At 40.3% G+C, this 14,744-nt stretch overlaps 1 protein-coding gene across 1 annotated transcript in view; it reads right to left on the bottom strand.

Moving 5' to 3' along the window:
• cntn3a.2 (contactin 3a, tandem duplicate 2) overlaps positions 1 to 14,283 on the bottom strand; it is a 67,116-nt gene extending 52,833 nt beyond the window's left edge. The window contains exons 1-11 of the mRNA XM_029664533.2: positions 14,229 to 14,283; positions 13,945 to 14,080; positions 11,416 to 11,591; positions 11,116 to 11,211; positions 9,258 to 9,461; positions 8,041 to 8,143; positions 7,521 to 7,705; positions 3,043 to 3,179; positions 2,350 to 2,479; positions 2,053 to 2,203; positions 270 to 397 (exon numbers count right to left, since the gene is read on the bottom strand). Of these exons, the coding sequence (XP_029520393.1) occupies positions 270 to 397; positions 2,053 to 2,203; positions 2,350 to 2,479; positions 3,043 to 3,179; positions 7,521 to 7,705; positions 8,041 to 8,143; positions 9,258 to 9,461; positions 11,116 to 11,211; positions 11,416 to 11,591; positions 13,945 to 14,080; positions 14,229 to 14,283 (1,501 nt within the window). The remainder of the gene's footprint in view (positions 1 to 269; positions 398 to 2,052; positions 2,204 to 2,349; positions 2,480 to 3,042; positions 3,180 to 7,520; positions 7,706 to 8,040; positions 8,144 to 9,257; positions 9,462 to 11,115; positions 11,212 to 11,415; positions 11,592 to 13,944; positions 14,081 to 14,228) is intronic.
• Between the last annotated feature and the right edge of the window lie 461 nt (positions 14,284 to 14,744).

The raw sequence follows: 14,744 nt of genomic DNA, 5'->3' as shown, positions 1-14,744 counted from the left end.
ATTTGTTTGAGTCAATTGGTTGGCTGCATCCAAGTATACAAAGATAAAGTAGTTTCACGAACACCTTTCCAATGTATTATTATACCTACTGCAAAATGTACAGTAGGGAAACTGTGGGATGCAAACCATGAATCTGGTCATGTTTTCTGCCCTCAAGTCTGAGCTCAGTATCAGAGAAGAGCTAGCTTAGCTCTTACCTTTGGTAACCCTTAGTTAGACAGAGTGCAGGTTTGGTTAGGGCTAAACTACTGTGTAATGCAACACCTTACCTGTGATGAGGAGTCTTCCAGTGGTGCTGGAGGTCCCAAATCGGTTTCTGGCAAAGCAGGTGTAGCTGCCTGCATCATACTTGGTCACATTAGTGATTCTCAAAGTTCCACCTGGAGAGATAGTGATTCTGTGGGGGTAGATGGAGAAACTGGTGACACGGGTAGAATCTGAACCCCAGTCTCCCACGGGAGAAACCGTCTTAACTGTTAGTCGAATAGGAAATTCCACCAGGGGCTGAGGCTGGCACTAGTATTAGTAGTGTTTATTAGGATCCCCAATTAGCTGCTGCCGGGGCAGCGGCTACTCTTATGGGGGTCCAAACAGAAATCAATACACAAATAAAATACATAATATACAAAATACTACATGTACATCACAATTTAGTAACTTAGCAGATGCTCCCATTCAGAGCGACCCACATTCATCTCAAGATAGCCAGGCGAGACAACCTCGCATCACATATCACTACGTGATACAATACATAATACAATGCAAAATACAGTCCAAAATACATAATGTCTGTTTTTCTATTCAAAGTCCCCATCGTGCCATATGGTGTTCTTTTATCTGTTTTTTTTAATCTTATTTTATTGCTAGCTTGAGTTATCTGGGGTGGCAGAGAGTTACATGTTGTTATGGCTCTATTTAATACTGTGTGTTTCCAAGCTTCTATGCTAGACCTGAAGACTGTGAAAAGGCCTCTGGTTCCATATCTTGTGTGGTACAGATGAATGTCCAATCTGTTTAAGCAGACAGTTCGCGACCTTCAACACATCAACATCTCGCACAAAGACCAATAGTGATGCAGTCACTCTCTACCCAACTTTGAGCCAGAAGAGATAGACATGCATGTTTCAGCCAATCATCCGTCATTTGTGTCAGTGCCGAGCATGTTGAGTGCCCTTTCAAATAAGCATGCTGAAAGTCTGTTGTTAATTTGTTTTCTGCAAAATAACATTGTATTTGGTAGAACAAAACGTTTGCTAAGCGCTGGTAACAGACTGATTGGTCGGCTGTTTGAACCATTAAAGGGTGCCATGCTATTCTCCCAGGCAGGGCTATCTCATTGGGATACCATAACCCCGACTCATGTCCCCTACACTGGGTCATTTTCATTAAGGCATTGAACGGAAAACTTTTAAAAATGTTCTGTAATGGAAAATGAAAACGAAAATAAACATGACCCTGTTTACATTCAACTTGTGTTTAACCCTATCAACACCAGTGGGCAACAGTGCCTAAAATTCTTTGAAATAAATCTACACACTGGTTAAACACTGGTTGAATCAATTTTGTTTCCACGTCATTTCAATGAAATTACATTGAACCAACGTGGAATAGACAATGAATTGATGTCTGTGCCCAGTGGGTAAATTCTAACCCATTGACCTTGAATTGTGTCTGTTATTCTGAACATTCTATTTAAACATTTTTAGTGTACACAATCAGTTATGAAACTAATAGCAAGTCATTGACATTTAGATATTTTCTTGATATTTCAAATGATATAAGTAGAGATTATTTTTATGTAAGCTCTTCCTTCTTAAAAAAAATCTACAAGGTCTCTATCTTTTCAGAGGTTGTATGTACTACCAAAGAAAAATTACCAATTGAGAAATACATCCTATCTTGCAGAAATCAGTATCTTCTTGTACCTGTCTAAATAAGGCTAAAATAAATTAGGAACAGATCATCGTCTGATCAATGTAATATGAAGCACTAATATGGGTGGAGAAGGAAGAGGGAATCGAACCATATATAGAATGTACTTTAAGACGTTACCTGTCATTGGTGTGGATGGGTTGGTTGCCTTTCTTCCACAGGATGCTAGCGGTGGGGTAGGCTTGGGGCTTACACTCTAGAGTCACTATGGTGCCGGCCTTGGCTTTAAGTAGGGCTCTGAGCAGGTTACCAGTAAAGTCTGGAGAAGAGGCTGAAGGATACAGGAAACGTAAAAAAACATTATTATTGACCCCTTTATTATCGAATCCTTCTAACCTTTCAAAGAACAGTAATATGACCTTTTGGATTTGTTAGACAGTCACACAATGTTTAAGAAATGGATAAAAGCCACCATACCTAAGACCATGAGCTCAGTGCTGAAATAGATGACACCATATTTATTCTCAGCCACACACTGGTACATCCCGGCATCAGACAGGTTCAAAGACGAGATCAACAGGACCCCATTGTCAACGTAGACCCTCTCCTGACAAGGCACAGACACAAGTAGCATGTGGAGTACAAGTAAATGTTAAGGTCATATGAACATAATATAATAAAACACACTTATCACAGTAAAAATAACCATTAGGAGGATTTTGGTAAGGAGTCAAATTAAACTAAATAGCCAGCTAATGTAAACAATAACAAAGTGGTAGAAAAGTGCATGTGCTAGAAACATCTAGATGCACTTCTCTGGGTGCTTAAGTTTGGTTTGCCGTCGTATACTTTTCACAGTAGATTAACTCAATCCGCAGAAGCCTGAACATGGGCTATGAATAATGGAGAGTGTTTGCCTGTTCTCTTGAAATGGAGCAGCTTGTCGAGAGTCTGATACGCTATCTTTCTCTCACCCACACGCAATATCTCTCTCCATGCACACCCATGTCACAGGTGCAAAAGCAATGTTTCAATGTAAGGAAGGTGCCTGGATATTGCTTATACTCCTAAAAGTTGGATTCGATTGTGAAATGTTCAGTGTGCTAGCGCCTTCCTTTCTGTAAGACTGACAAAGAACTCATGAGAGATGGATGGGAAGGTGGGGTTTACCTCAGTGATCAGCACTTGACCATTTTTCAGCCAGTTGTAGGAGGGTTTGGGCTTCCCGTTGGCCCTGCACTCCCAGTGAAGCCTCTCCTCTATGGCCAGGGCTGTGTCTCTCATGGTCTGAATCCACTGAGGTTTGGCTAAGAAAGATCCAAAATACTCCATGTCAATGACTGACTGCATATTAGTAGAGGGTTTTAAAGGGGAAGTCCTCTTACAGTTTTTCTCGACTGCTTGAACACTGTTAAGGAAACTGGGATCTACGTGAGCAAAACTGGGATCCACATGGCCAAAACAATAACCTTTTCTTACAGTTAGTAATTTCTCATTGTTTATACACTAAATGCAAATTCTCAACACTTTTTTTTTTTGCAAAACAGTAGACAAAACTCTACTGTATTTTTTATTTATTACATTTATTTAACCCATATTTTACTAAGTAGGTTGACTGAGAACACATTCTCTTTTACAGCAACGACGTGGTGAAGAATTGCAAGGGAGAGGGGAGGGGATGAATGAGTCAACGGAAAGCTGTTGGTGATTAGCTGGCCATGATGGTATGAGGGCCAGATTGTAAATTTTAGCCAGGACACCGGGGTTAACACCCCTACTCATACGATAAGTTCCACGGGATCTTTTGTGATCACAGAGAGTCAGGACTTCCGTTTAACGTCCCATCCGAAAGCTGCACCCTACACAGGACAATGTCCCTTTCACTGCAAAGGGGCAGTATCTACTGTATCTGCTATCTTTAGTAACACAAACATGCACTTGGCTTCACAGTGAGGAACAATGTGCAATTCTCTGTTCAAACTGTGTCACCCTCTGTAAGCAGCGCTATCATGTACTTGGATGCACTAGAGATTAAGGAATTCTTACAGAGATGACACAAAGCTCTTCACCTGCAACGCTCCCAGACTGTAGAGATCATAATTCTAATCGGTTTCACAGCCAAACTCACCTCTGACCTATTCCCAGCACCAAACTGGGTTTCAAGGAGCTTTTGCAGAAAGTCTTTTAACACCATTGTCACTTGTTAACATTCTGTCAACTCCAATTAGGAAAGTGTTATTTTGCCTCAGCCACGAGACCATGGGAAAGAGAAGGAGAGGAAGCAGAAGCAATCCAGGCATAAAAAAATGAAATCATTGAAGTAAAAGTATTGCCAAATATACTTCCAATGTGAGACTGTCTGTCCCAACTGGAAATGTTTTCTACCAGAATGATAACTGAAAATCAAAAACAGAGTTGCCTGCAATGCTTACAGATAACAACAATGCAAATTAAACAAAAATATAAATGCAACAAGTGTTTGTCCCATGTTTCATGAGCTGAAATAAAATATCCCCGGAATGTTCCATACATCCCTGTTAGTGAGCATTTCTCCTTTGCCAAGATAATCCATCCACCTGACAGGTGTGGCATATCAAGAAGCTGATTAAACAGCATGATCATTACACAGGTGCAGCTTGTGCTGGGGATAATAAAAGGCCACTCTAAAATGTGCAGTTTTGTCACACAACACAATGCCACAGACTGCATGAATGTCCACCAGAGCTCTTGCCAGATAATGTAATGTTAATTTATCTACCATAAGCTGCCTCCAATGTAGTTTTTGAGAATTTGGCAGTTATTCGAACTGGTCTCACAACCGCAGACCACGTGTCACCACGCTAGCACAGGACCTCCACATCCGGCTTCTTCACCTGCGGGATTATCTGCGACCAGCCACCCGGATGCTGATGAAACTGTGGGTTTGTACAACCGAAGAATTTCTGCACAAACTGTCAGAAACCGTCTCAAGAACCTCATCTGTTTGCTCATCGTCCTCACCATGGTCTTGACCTGACTGCAGTTCGGCGTCGTAACCAACTTCAGTGGGAAAATGTTAATCTTCGATGGCCACTGGCACGTTGGAGAAGTGTGCTCTTCACGGATGAATCCCGGTTTCAATTGTACAAGGCAGAGTGCAGACAGTCTATGGAGTTGTGTGGGCGAGCGGTTTACTGATGTCAATATTGTGAAAAAAGTGCCCCATGGTGACGGAGGGGGGTTATGGTATCGGCAGGCATAAGCTACAGACAAAGAACACAACTGCATTTTATCGATGGCAATTTGAATGCAAAGAGATATCGTGACGAGATCCTGATGCCTATTGTCGTGCCATTCATCTGCCGCCATCACCCATGTCGCAAGGATCTGTACACAATTCATGGAAGCTGAAAATGTCCCAGTTCTTCCATGGCCTGCATACTCACCAGACATATCACCCATTGAGCATGTTTGGGATGCTCTGGATTGACATGTACAACAGCGTGTTCCAGTTCCCGCCAATATCCAGCAACTTCGCACAGCCATTGAAGAGGAGTGGGACAACATTCCATAGTCCACAATCAAATCAAATCAAATTTTATTGGTCACATACACATGGTTAGCAGATGTTAATGCAAGTGTAGCGATATGCTTGTGCTTCTACTTCCGACCGTGCAGTAATATCTAACAAGTAATCTAACAATTTCACAACAACTACCTTATACACACAAGTGTAAAGGAATGAATAGCCTGATCAACTCCTTTTGAAGGAGATGTTGCGCTGCATGATACTGACTGGTTATCTGATCCACGCCCCTACTTTAAAAAAAGGTATCTGTGACCAACAGATGCATATCTGTATTCCCAGTCATGTGAAATCCATAGATCAGGGCCTAATTCATTGATTTCAATTGATGGATTTCCTTATATGAACTGTAACTCAGTCAAATCTTTGAAATTGTTGAATGTTGCATTTATATTTTTGTTCAGTGTAAAATCAATAAACAAACAATATATTATTACATTATAATACCAACAGTGGCTGTACTTTGCCAATGAGTAGTAGCAACAGCAATTTAATGATGGCATGAGAGCCTGTGCATTATCTTGAATATAGCACAGCTTTCATAATGACCAATAGTGTGTGTTCATGGTTGGAAAATGTAGTGAACATTTTACACATGGATAAATCCATTCCTCTTGAAAGTAGAAAGGTATGCTTGTTGTATTTGATGTCCTAACAAATGATTGCTGACCATATATGGATTGTTTTTACTGTTTGTTGTGTTCTTGCCATGTGTTTTTGTCCTTTTGAATTGTGATGGGCCTGTTATCCGGACCTCTGGCAGTCTCTATGGGGGTACCACAGGGTTCAATTCTCGGGCCGACTCTTTTCTCTGTATATATCAACGATGTCGCTCTTGCTGCGGGTGATTCCCTGATCCACCTCTACACAGACGACACCCTTCTGTATACATCTGGCCCTTCTTTGGACACTGTGTTAACAAACCTCCAAACGAGCTTCAATGCCATACAACACTCCTTCCGTGGCCTCCAACTGCTCTTAAATGCTAGTAAAACTAAATGCATGCTTTTCAGCCGTTCGCTGCCCGCACCCGCCCGTCCAACTTGCATCACTACACTGGACGGTTCTGACTTAGAATATGTGGACAACTACAAATACCTAGGTGTCTGCCGAGACTGTAAACTCTCCTTCACATTAAACATCTCCAATCCAAAATTAAATATAGAATCGGTTTGCTATCCCGCACCAAAGCGTCCTTCACTCACGCCGCCAAACATACCCTAGTGAAATTGACTATCCAACCGATCCTCGACTTCGGTGATGTAATTTACAAAATAGCAAACTGGATGCAGTATATCACAGTGCCATCCGTTTTGTCACCAAAGCCCCATATACCACCCACCACTGCGACCTGTATGCTCTAATTGGCTGGCCCTTGCTACATATTCGTCGCCAGACGCACTGGCTCCAGGTCATCTATAAGTCTTTGGTAGGCAAAGCTCCGCCTTATCTCAGCTCACTGGTCACGATAACAACACCCACCCGTAGCACGCGCTCCAGCAGGTATATCTCACTGGTCATCCCCAAAGCCAACACCCCCATTGGCCGCATTTCCTTCCAGTTCTCTGCTGCCAGTGACTGGAACAAATTGCAAAGATCGCTGACATCAACAACTGACACCCACGAAGCATCGTTACCCATCGCTCCACAAAAGCCCCGGCCCTTGCATAGCTAGGGGAACCACTACTTCAAGGTCTCAGAGCAAGTGACGTCACTGATTGAAATGCTATTAGCGCGCACCACTGCTAACTAGCTAGCCATTTCACATCGGTTACACTTGTTTATTCCATGTGTAACTCTGTGTTGTTGTTTGTGTCGCACTGCTTTGCTTTATCTTGGCTAGGTTGCAGTTGTAAATGAGAACTTGTTCTCAACTAGCCTACCTGGTTAAATAAAGGTTAAATAAAATGTATATATATGTATGTATTCTTGTTTTGTAACTTTATTGTACATATAATTTTCATTATCTATTGCTGCACTTGCCTCTAGCCACTTATCAGGCTGTCATTGTAAAAAGGAGTGTTTTTAAACTGACTCGCCTGATGGTTAAAATTATATTTGCGATCCCACAGGGTGACAGTACCATGGAAGGCCAATCGGCCTGTAGCGATGTTCTTCCCCATCTTGTTTTCGGCCACACACTCATAGCCCCCCGTGTCGTCTTGTTGGAAGCTGGGGATCTCCAAGACGGCATTGGAGTACTTCATCTTCACTTTGCTGGGGAACGGGACTCCATTAGCCCTCTTCCAAGTAATCTCGGGGACAGGGCTAGGAAAGACAGAAAGCAAAACATGTTAGAGATCTAGAGTGTCGACTCCACTTCTTCTCTGTTAGACCATATCTAACGAGACTTTATGCAACTCATTTTCGTATTCTATCCATTAAATAAAGAAAGTCATTTGAAGAAAGTATGCTTGTGGCCCTTCACAAACTGACGTTGACAATCATTGCATTCAAAGGCTGTTCTGACGAATAATAGAGCGATGCCACAGTCGAACAAACATAATTGCCCTAGTGACACTTCTCTATAAAAATCCCAAAATGCTTTAAGTGAGTGAAAGAAGAGGGAAGATTGAAAACATGCTCCAAGAAATACAGCTTACTTCCCAAGAGCAAAACACTCCAGCGTAACCACTGATCCTTTTGCTGCTGGTACGGTGTCGGGGAAATTAACTTCTATTTTCGGCTCGTATTCTCCCATTACTCCTATGACGTACAAGTACAAGTAGTTGTTGTTCATGCTTCCATTATTCATGACATACAAGCTATGCTACCTTGCATTGTGAGGCCCAGCAAAAGCATTGTAAAACTAACAGAAAAAAATACATGCATAAAAACTATTTCTTAGGTGAACTAAACTACTACTTCACTTAAAGGTACACTATGCAGAAATCGCTCCATCATTTCCTGGTTGCAGAAATTCTAGTAGTTCACCTAATTTCAGTTTATGTGACAAATCAAGCAAGTATAGCGTAGATAATCATTGTACCATCTAAACTTCTGTGAAATATATTTTCCATAAGCAAAAATATTGTATTTTCTGCTGTTTGAAACTGTTGTGCAAAAACGAAAGTAAAAGATGCAAAAATTACACTTAAGAACAGGAAGCATAGAAATAGCGCACATAGGACGACAGATCTACAAATTCTTACACTTGTTTTTAATGAATTTGTCAGGGTCGCCCTAAAAAGTTACATATTGCAGCTTTAAGCATGCATTAGAGGGAGAGTAGCGAAATAACAGCATCAAATAATTTAAAGCCTCCGTTCCTGGGTGGAATACACTAAGGTTATCTCTTGAGGGTCTGGCTGATTTTGAATGTATGGTTAATATTTAAATGTTTAATTTAACCCAAAGGCAGTGTTTACTTTCTGCAAAAGCGTGAAGAGCTGCAGAGATACTGTAACTATAAGGAACAGTTCATTGGATTCCTCCAAGTACAGGCAGTTGTTTAAAAAGCAGAGTAAGAAAATAAGGCACCTGGATCATCGGTGATAAAGCCTACATAGTTTTATAATGAACATGGCCTGGCAACTAAACAATGCATATCAGGTAATAACAATGTTAGCTTATACGAAGGAGGTATACTGTACATAACGCCTTTATGAAACCAGTCATGACACCTTCATGAATGTCGCCGTATCATTCAACCCACATTCATAACACATTTATTCAACATCATGTTTAAGGTGTCTTCAAAATAAAAGTCAATTTTTATTATACTACAAAATGTTATCTGGCTCAATGAATGCCTACCTACAATGCCTGCTATCTGTATGTTATGAATCATTATGCAAGGTCTTCTGATGAATAAGCTTACCGTCTTTCCTCAGGACCAGAGATGTGGGTGAGCTGTGAACTTTGCCCTTTGTGATGCTGTTCATCACCACACAGGTATAGTTGCCCACATCTGAGGGCTCCACTTTGGCGATGTACAGGTTGCCAGTCTCCTGAGATACGAAGCGCCTGTTGTCTTGCTGGACGAAGTATGGGTATTCATTGAAGACCCATGAATAACTAAGGTCTAGAAAGGGAAATGAGGGGGAGATTTATCCAACTACTGATATGACGTTACATTCAAAACTTGAAACCAAGAACACAAATGCTGCATTTATACAGGCAGCCCAGTTCTGATCTTTTGCCCAATTGGCAAAGATCTGATGTGATTTGTCAAAACACCAATACCCTATGAAAGTGACGCTAATTGTTACTTCTGGGATCCTCGTTTTGTAGGCTAAGAATGGGCTTCAAAAATGCATCCTCAAATCCATGAAAACGTGCTAATTTAAGATATATATTAAAATGTTTAGAAAAAGAAATCTACAAATTTGACGCCCAAGAAAAAGCACGAAGCCAAAAAGTTACAACTCTTTAATTTGAACTACAGACATAAACAACAACTGCTTAATGGTGTTTCGACAGCTTGCCAGTCTTCAGAAACAAATATTTTTTTACATTTTCAAAAAGTACTGGGTGGCAACATTCACAAAAAAAGCATCATCTATTATGAAACACATCAAATTGCCTGTAGCTAACGGGTTCTTACCATCCTGTAGGTCCTCAGCTTGAGCAGGCGCGCTCCAGTATGCTAACAACGCTGCAACACTTTTCTCATTTTCAACCATGTGTCTTACTTCTTGAGATTCAAATATTTTGATGAAAGGCATTGGGTGTGAGTAAATCAGTAAACAAATACGATTATAATTATATATATCTTAAATTACCGTATTTTCATACTTTTTATGATATAATCTTGAAAAGACTCGGGAGATGACCTGATCCGGAAGTATGACTTCACATTCACAGGTTAATAGTGTAAAAAAGATCTGAATTGGGCCACTTTTGTAAACACAGCCATAAAGACAATGTGTCTTTGTGATGGATTTCATTTGGATTTGATTTGTGTATAAAGGGTGACATAACCACTCCCTCTATAGGGTTTATAGCCAAATGTGACATAGTGCACTATGTCAATTTCCAAAAATGCTATGCTTTATAAAGGGTGGTATAACCCCTTATACCTGGCGTCACGTGTTTTGAGCAAAGCTCCCAAAGGGATGGAGAGGACAAAAGGGATGTGTCATGAGACAACCCCTACCATCAAATGACTTCTTCCTCAGTGCCAACACCTACGCACAGTCAACATCCATATACCTACACACTGCTCTCAGATGTTATATATGTTAAATATGTTATATTTATGTTATCTATATATTAAAGTAAATCAATTGCATTCTTAATGTAAACACTACTCATATTTCAGAGCGCACGGTAAGTTTTGAAAAGACACCAAGACTTAGCATCTAGACTAATCGTTGTAGTGGAGACCTGGGTAACAACAAAATCTCACAGATGTTCCAACTTTATTTAAATATTTCTTAATTCCCCCAAACAACCTTTGTATGGATTTTATTAGAGGAAGATCAAAAACATCATGACTATCTTTAGGCCAAACTGGTGTGGAATTGACCTATATGAAACGATTTGGACATGAAGCATTTCTGACTATTTGAGTTTTGTGCTATCAGTTGAAATAATTGCACCAAAAGCACTGATTAAATTGTAATATGACTGCAAAATCATGCTTAAGTAGTAGTGCTAAAGTATAGTTGAAATGCCGTGTGGACTCATATAGGACTGTCAAGTGTCAAAAGAAGATAACAAAAGTAATTCAATACCTCCTGAGGACGTGGGTGTTCCACAGAGTAACACAACTCCTTGTCCTTCTCGAACTGACACCGCACTTCTTGTGTGGAGTTTAAAATGATCCAAGTCTAGAAGAGAAACAGGTCAATTTATGACATCTAAGAATATAAATACAGCACTGATGGCACTCATTTCCCCCTATGAACCACCTGCATGTAAAGCATTATAATGCATTCATAAGGTATGGTGTGTTATTATCAATGGTGACAATGTAATAATGCAATATAATGCAGTGTGACAGGAGGCAGTATTATGGCCTGTTCTTAACTTACAGGCAAACTGTAGGCTTGCTCTTCTGCTGAGAACGGCTCCTATTGTGTTATAGGCTGTACACTGATACCTTCCCCCATCCTGGTAGCGGTCCAGACTTCTTATGATGAGGTTGCCCCCAGACAACCGACGCCGGTGGTCCAACTCCAGATTTATGAGAGTTCCATTCAGTGACCATCTGTGAGGGCAGAAATACCATCAGCTGCTGGCAATATTCACAAAACATCTCTATCTATATACCACAGTGGATTTATGGGAGCAAATTGAACACTAAAACTCAATAAAGGCAGCAACCGTTATTTGGACGGTACTTAAAGTTTATTGTTATTCTGAGGTCAATGATAAAAAATAACATATACAGGTAGGTACGGTTTAGGGTTGTTTGTTGCTTTTGTTGTTTTGTCATTTCAAATGAAGGGACATACTGTGCATGAGTCTTTACTATGTCAATATTTGAAGTACATACCAATATCCATAACCATTTATAACAATTTGTAAATCTTCAAGCTAAGCTAAATAAGAAGAATGCCTGTTGAGATAAGTCCATGTCCCAGGCCATCTACTTTGTAGGTCCAGCTGTATCCCACAATCCCAAATGAAATGCTAAGAACCATATCATTACCAGATTTGTCTTATCCTTTCCATTCAATTGGACACATACTTTATACTGTAGTTGGACCTACACAACGGATGGCAAGGGAATGTGGACTCATCTTGACAGACTTATTTTGGAGTTTGAAGATATCCGACAAACTTAAATTGTGTGTCATGTCCTTTTAATAATATGCAAATGCATTCATAATATTTAGTGTTATTACAGTTTTACGGTTGATATGGATATCCCATCCACTTAAGACAAACTCTCAAATACATTGTTTCCACTCTCCACCGAGGCCTAATAGTCAAAAATGCACATACTATAGTCACAAACAGTAGCCCTTTGTTTTTTTCCGATTGGTATAATATGCTCAGTTCTTCTCTCTTTAAACAAGAACATTAGCACCATGAAACACCACAGCAGGTGCAAACTCACACTACCCACACAGCAATGCTTTCACACATTCCTTTCATTGCACCCTTTCTGCATTCTCATAGAAAAGAGGACAATAATCAAAGCTGGTATCAAGTCCAAGGAAAATGTTAACGTCATTCACTTCCTAAATCTCGCAAATCTCAGTTTTGGAATATACTGACTTTATGACCAAAGTTATCCTACTTACACTTTTTATTCAATTTTGGGACTACAATTGATGTTTATGACTACTGGTGACGCCACAAAAACTGTTTTTTAACCAGAAAAGTAATTTTAAAAAATAGGTCATAGTATTTGAGAGGTAAAGCACCTTGAAACTCAGTCCATCAATCCCGCTACTATATCATTGCAATTAATTGATAGGATTTGATGACCTGGGGCTCTTGCCAAACAGGGGAAGGCAGAGGATCTTATTAGATCCCAGACGGTGACTTGTGGCATATATAAAGGCTGTTAAATTGAGCTGTGAGCTGTTATGAATGCTTATAGCAAGTAAGTTATAATGCACTATGGGGTGAAGCCCCCACAGCACTAAACATGTGCCATAAAAGCATATTAGTCTATTCATAATGCATTATAAACAGCATGGTTACATTACTTGTGTTATTATTTTTCTATTTTTCTAAATAAATTATTTCTGCATTGTTTGGAAGTAAGCATTTCCCTGTTAGTCTATACCTGTCGTTTACGAAGCATGTGACAAATAGAATTGGATTTGAATTATGTAGTTCAGTTTCTCTTTATCTCATATAATAAACACTGTTTACATGTTCATTGATTATATGAGTCCAAATATGCAGCACAAGACCAATGTATTTTTGTGTTTTACCTCAGAAATCCTGTTCCCTTTTTGGGGGTATGAGAGCATGAGTGGCAGGAGTGAGAGAGAAAGCAAGAGAGAGAGAGAGAGTGCGAGAGAAGATAAAATGGAGGGAGCAGTGTATTCCATTTACACTTCAAGAGAGGAGCTGAGGAGGTGTTGAGGGCATGTGGTGCAGAGCACAGCAAGCCTGAAGAGATGCAATGCTAAACACGCTCGTCTCGCCTTTAATCAGAAAATGGAAATACCTCATCTTAGCTGGGGAGATACCAACCAGATGTGATTATGAACGTAGTGTGAGCTCAATACCACTTTTATTCTTCTCATTTACACCGGCTGTGCTGGAGTAGTGTGGACGACACAGCAAAGACAGTTGACAGTCAATGCATCTTTTTGTTTTTGTTTGCGCGACTGTTTTTTCCCCAAACTCTGTAAAATAACAACAAGCTATTAATGTGAAAAGCATGAGCAGGTGAGAAGCGCCACATAAACCTGACCCATTAAAGTCCCTGATCGGCCAGACAGTCAAAACACCTAATTTCACAGGTGTAAATTAGTTGCTGATTGAAAAGCAAACATGAAAACCAGTAGACCCCGCGGCACTGGTGTAAAACGTAGTCATAGTTGTAGTCGTAGTCATATAGAAATTCAAACCAGGTGAGTAAGTCAGAATCCTACCTGTATTGAGGAGGGGGGATTCCTTTAGCGTCACATGTAAGAGTGGCCTCCTCTTCCATAGAATCAACAGGGATAAACAAGTCACCGGGTTCCATCCTCCATCTTGGACCATGGAATGATCCACTGTCCAAACATTCTGGGGAAGACATACTCGTCAATGTAGCAGAACGTTTAACTCATATATTCTGGCTGTGACATGAGTTCCAGCTTTTTCGGATGTCACACTCAAATCGTAAATGTCCCTACAAAAGAATCATTAAACATGAAAAAAAAAAGAATTCTACCTGCGAGACAGTCGATGATTGATAGCAGAAGAAGCTGTTTCCATGGTAACGTCATCTTTGGCAGGGAAGGACGAATAAGACTTTCATTCAATAAGCTCTAAACGACACTCTTTTCTCCGGAACAGACAGGCCTGACCTGTAGGAGACAGTCATTATAGCAAAAACACCAAACTCAGCATACATGTCACCTCATGAAAACTTCAAATATACTGTATCTTTTTTCGTGCTTAGCCATAATTTGGACAGGCAGTAAAGACGGATATGGAATTGACATTGGCAACATAGAAATATTGAGTGATGGAATGTTGGGACTGAATGTGGGAACCGTCCATTTCTCTTAACCATGTTTTTTTTCAATATCCAGTTTCAACATTCCCATTGAGCAACAGCATTAATGAATCCTGTGTATTCTGATATGGAAACAAACAATACAAGCGAGCAAGGGAGCACTCATTGGCATATGGGACAAGACAGACGCCAATCTATTAGGAGAACAACTGTTGACCCAGCTCCATC

The sequence above is a fragment of the Oncorhynchus nerka genome, linkage group LG7 (genome assembly GCF_034236695.1).
Source record: "Oncorhynchus nerka isolate Pitt River linkage group LG7, Oner_Uvic_2.0, whole genome shotgun sequence".
Classification (NCBI taxonomy): Eukaryota; Metazoa; Chordata; class Actinopteri; order Salmoniformes; family Salmonidae; genus Oncorhynchus; species Oncorhynchus nerka.
This window is presented reverse-complemented; position numbering and strand designations above follow the sequence as displayed.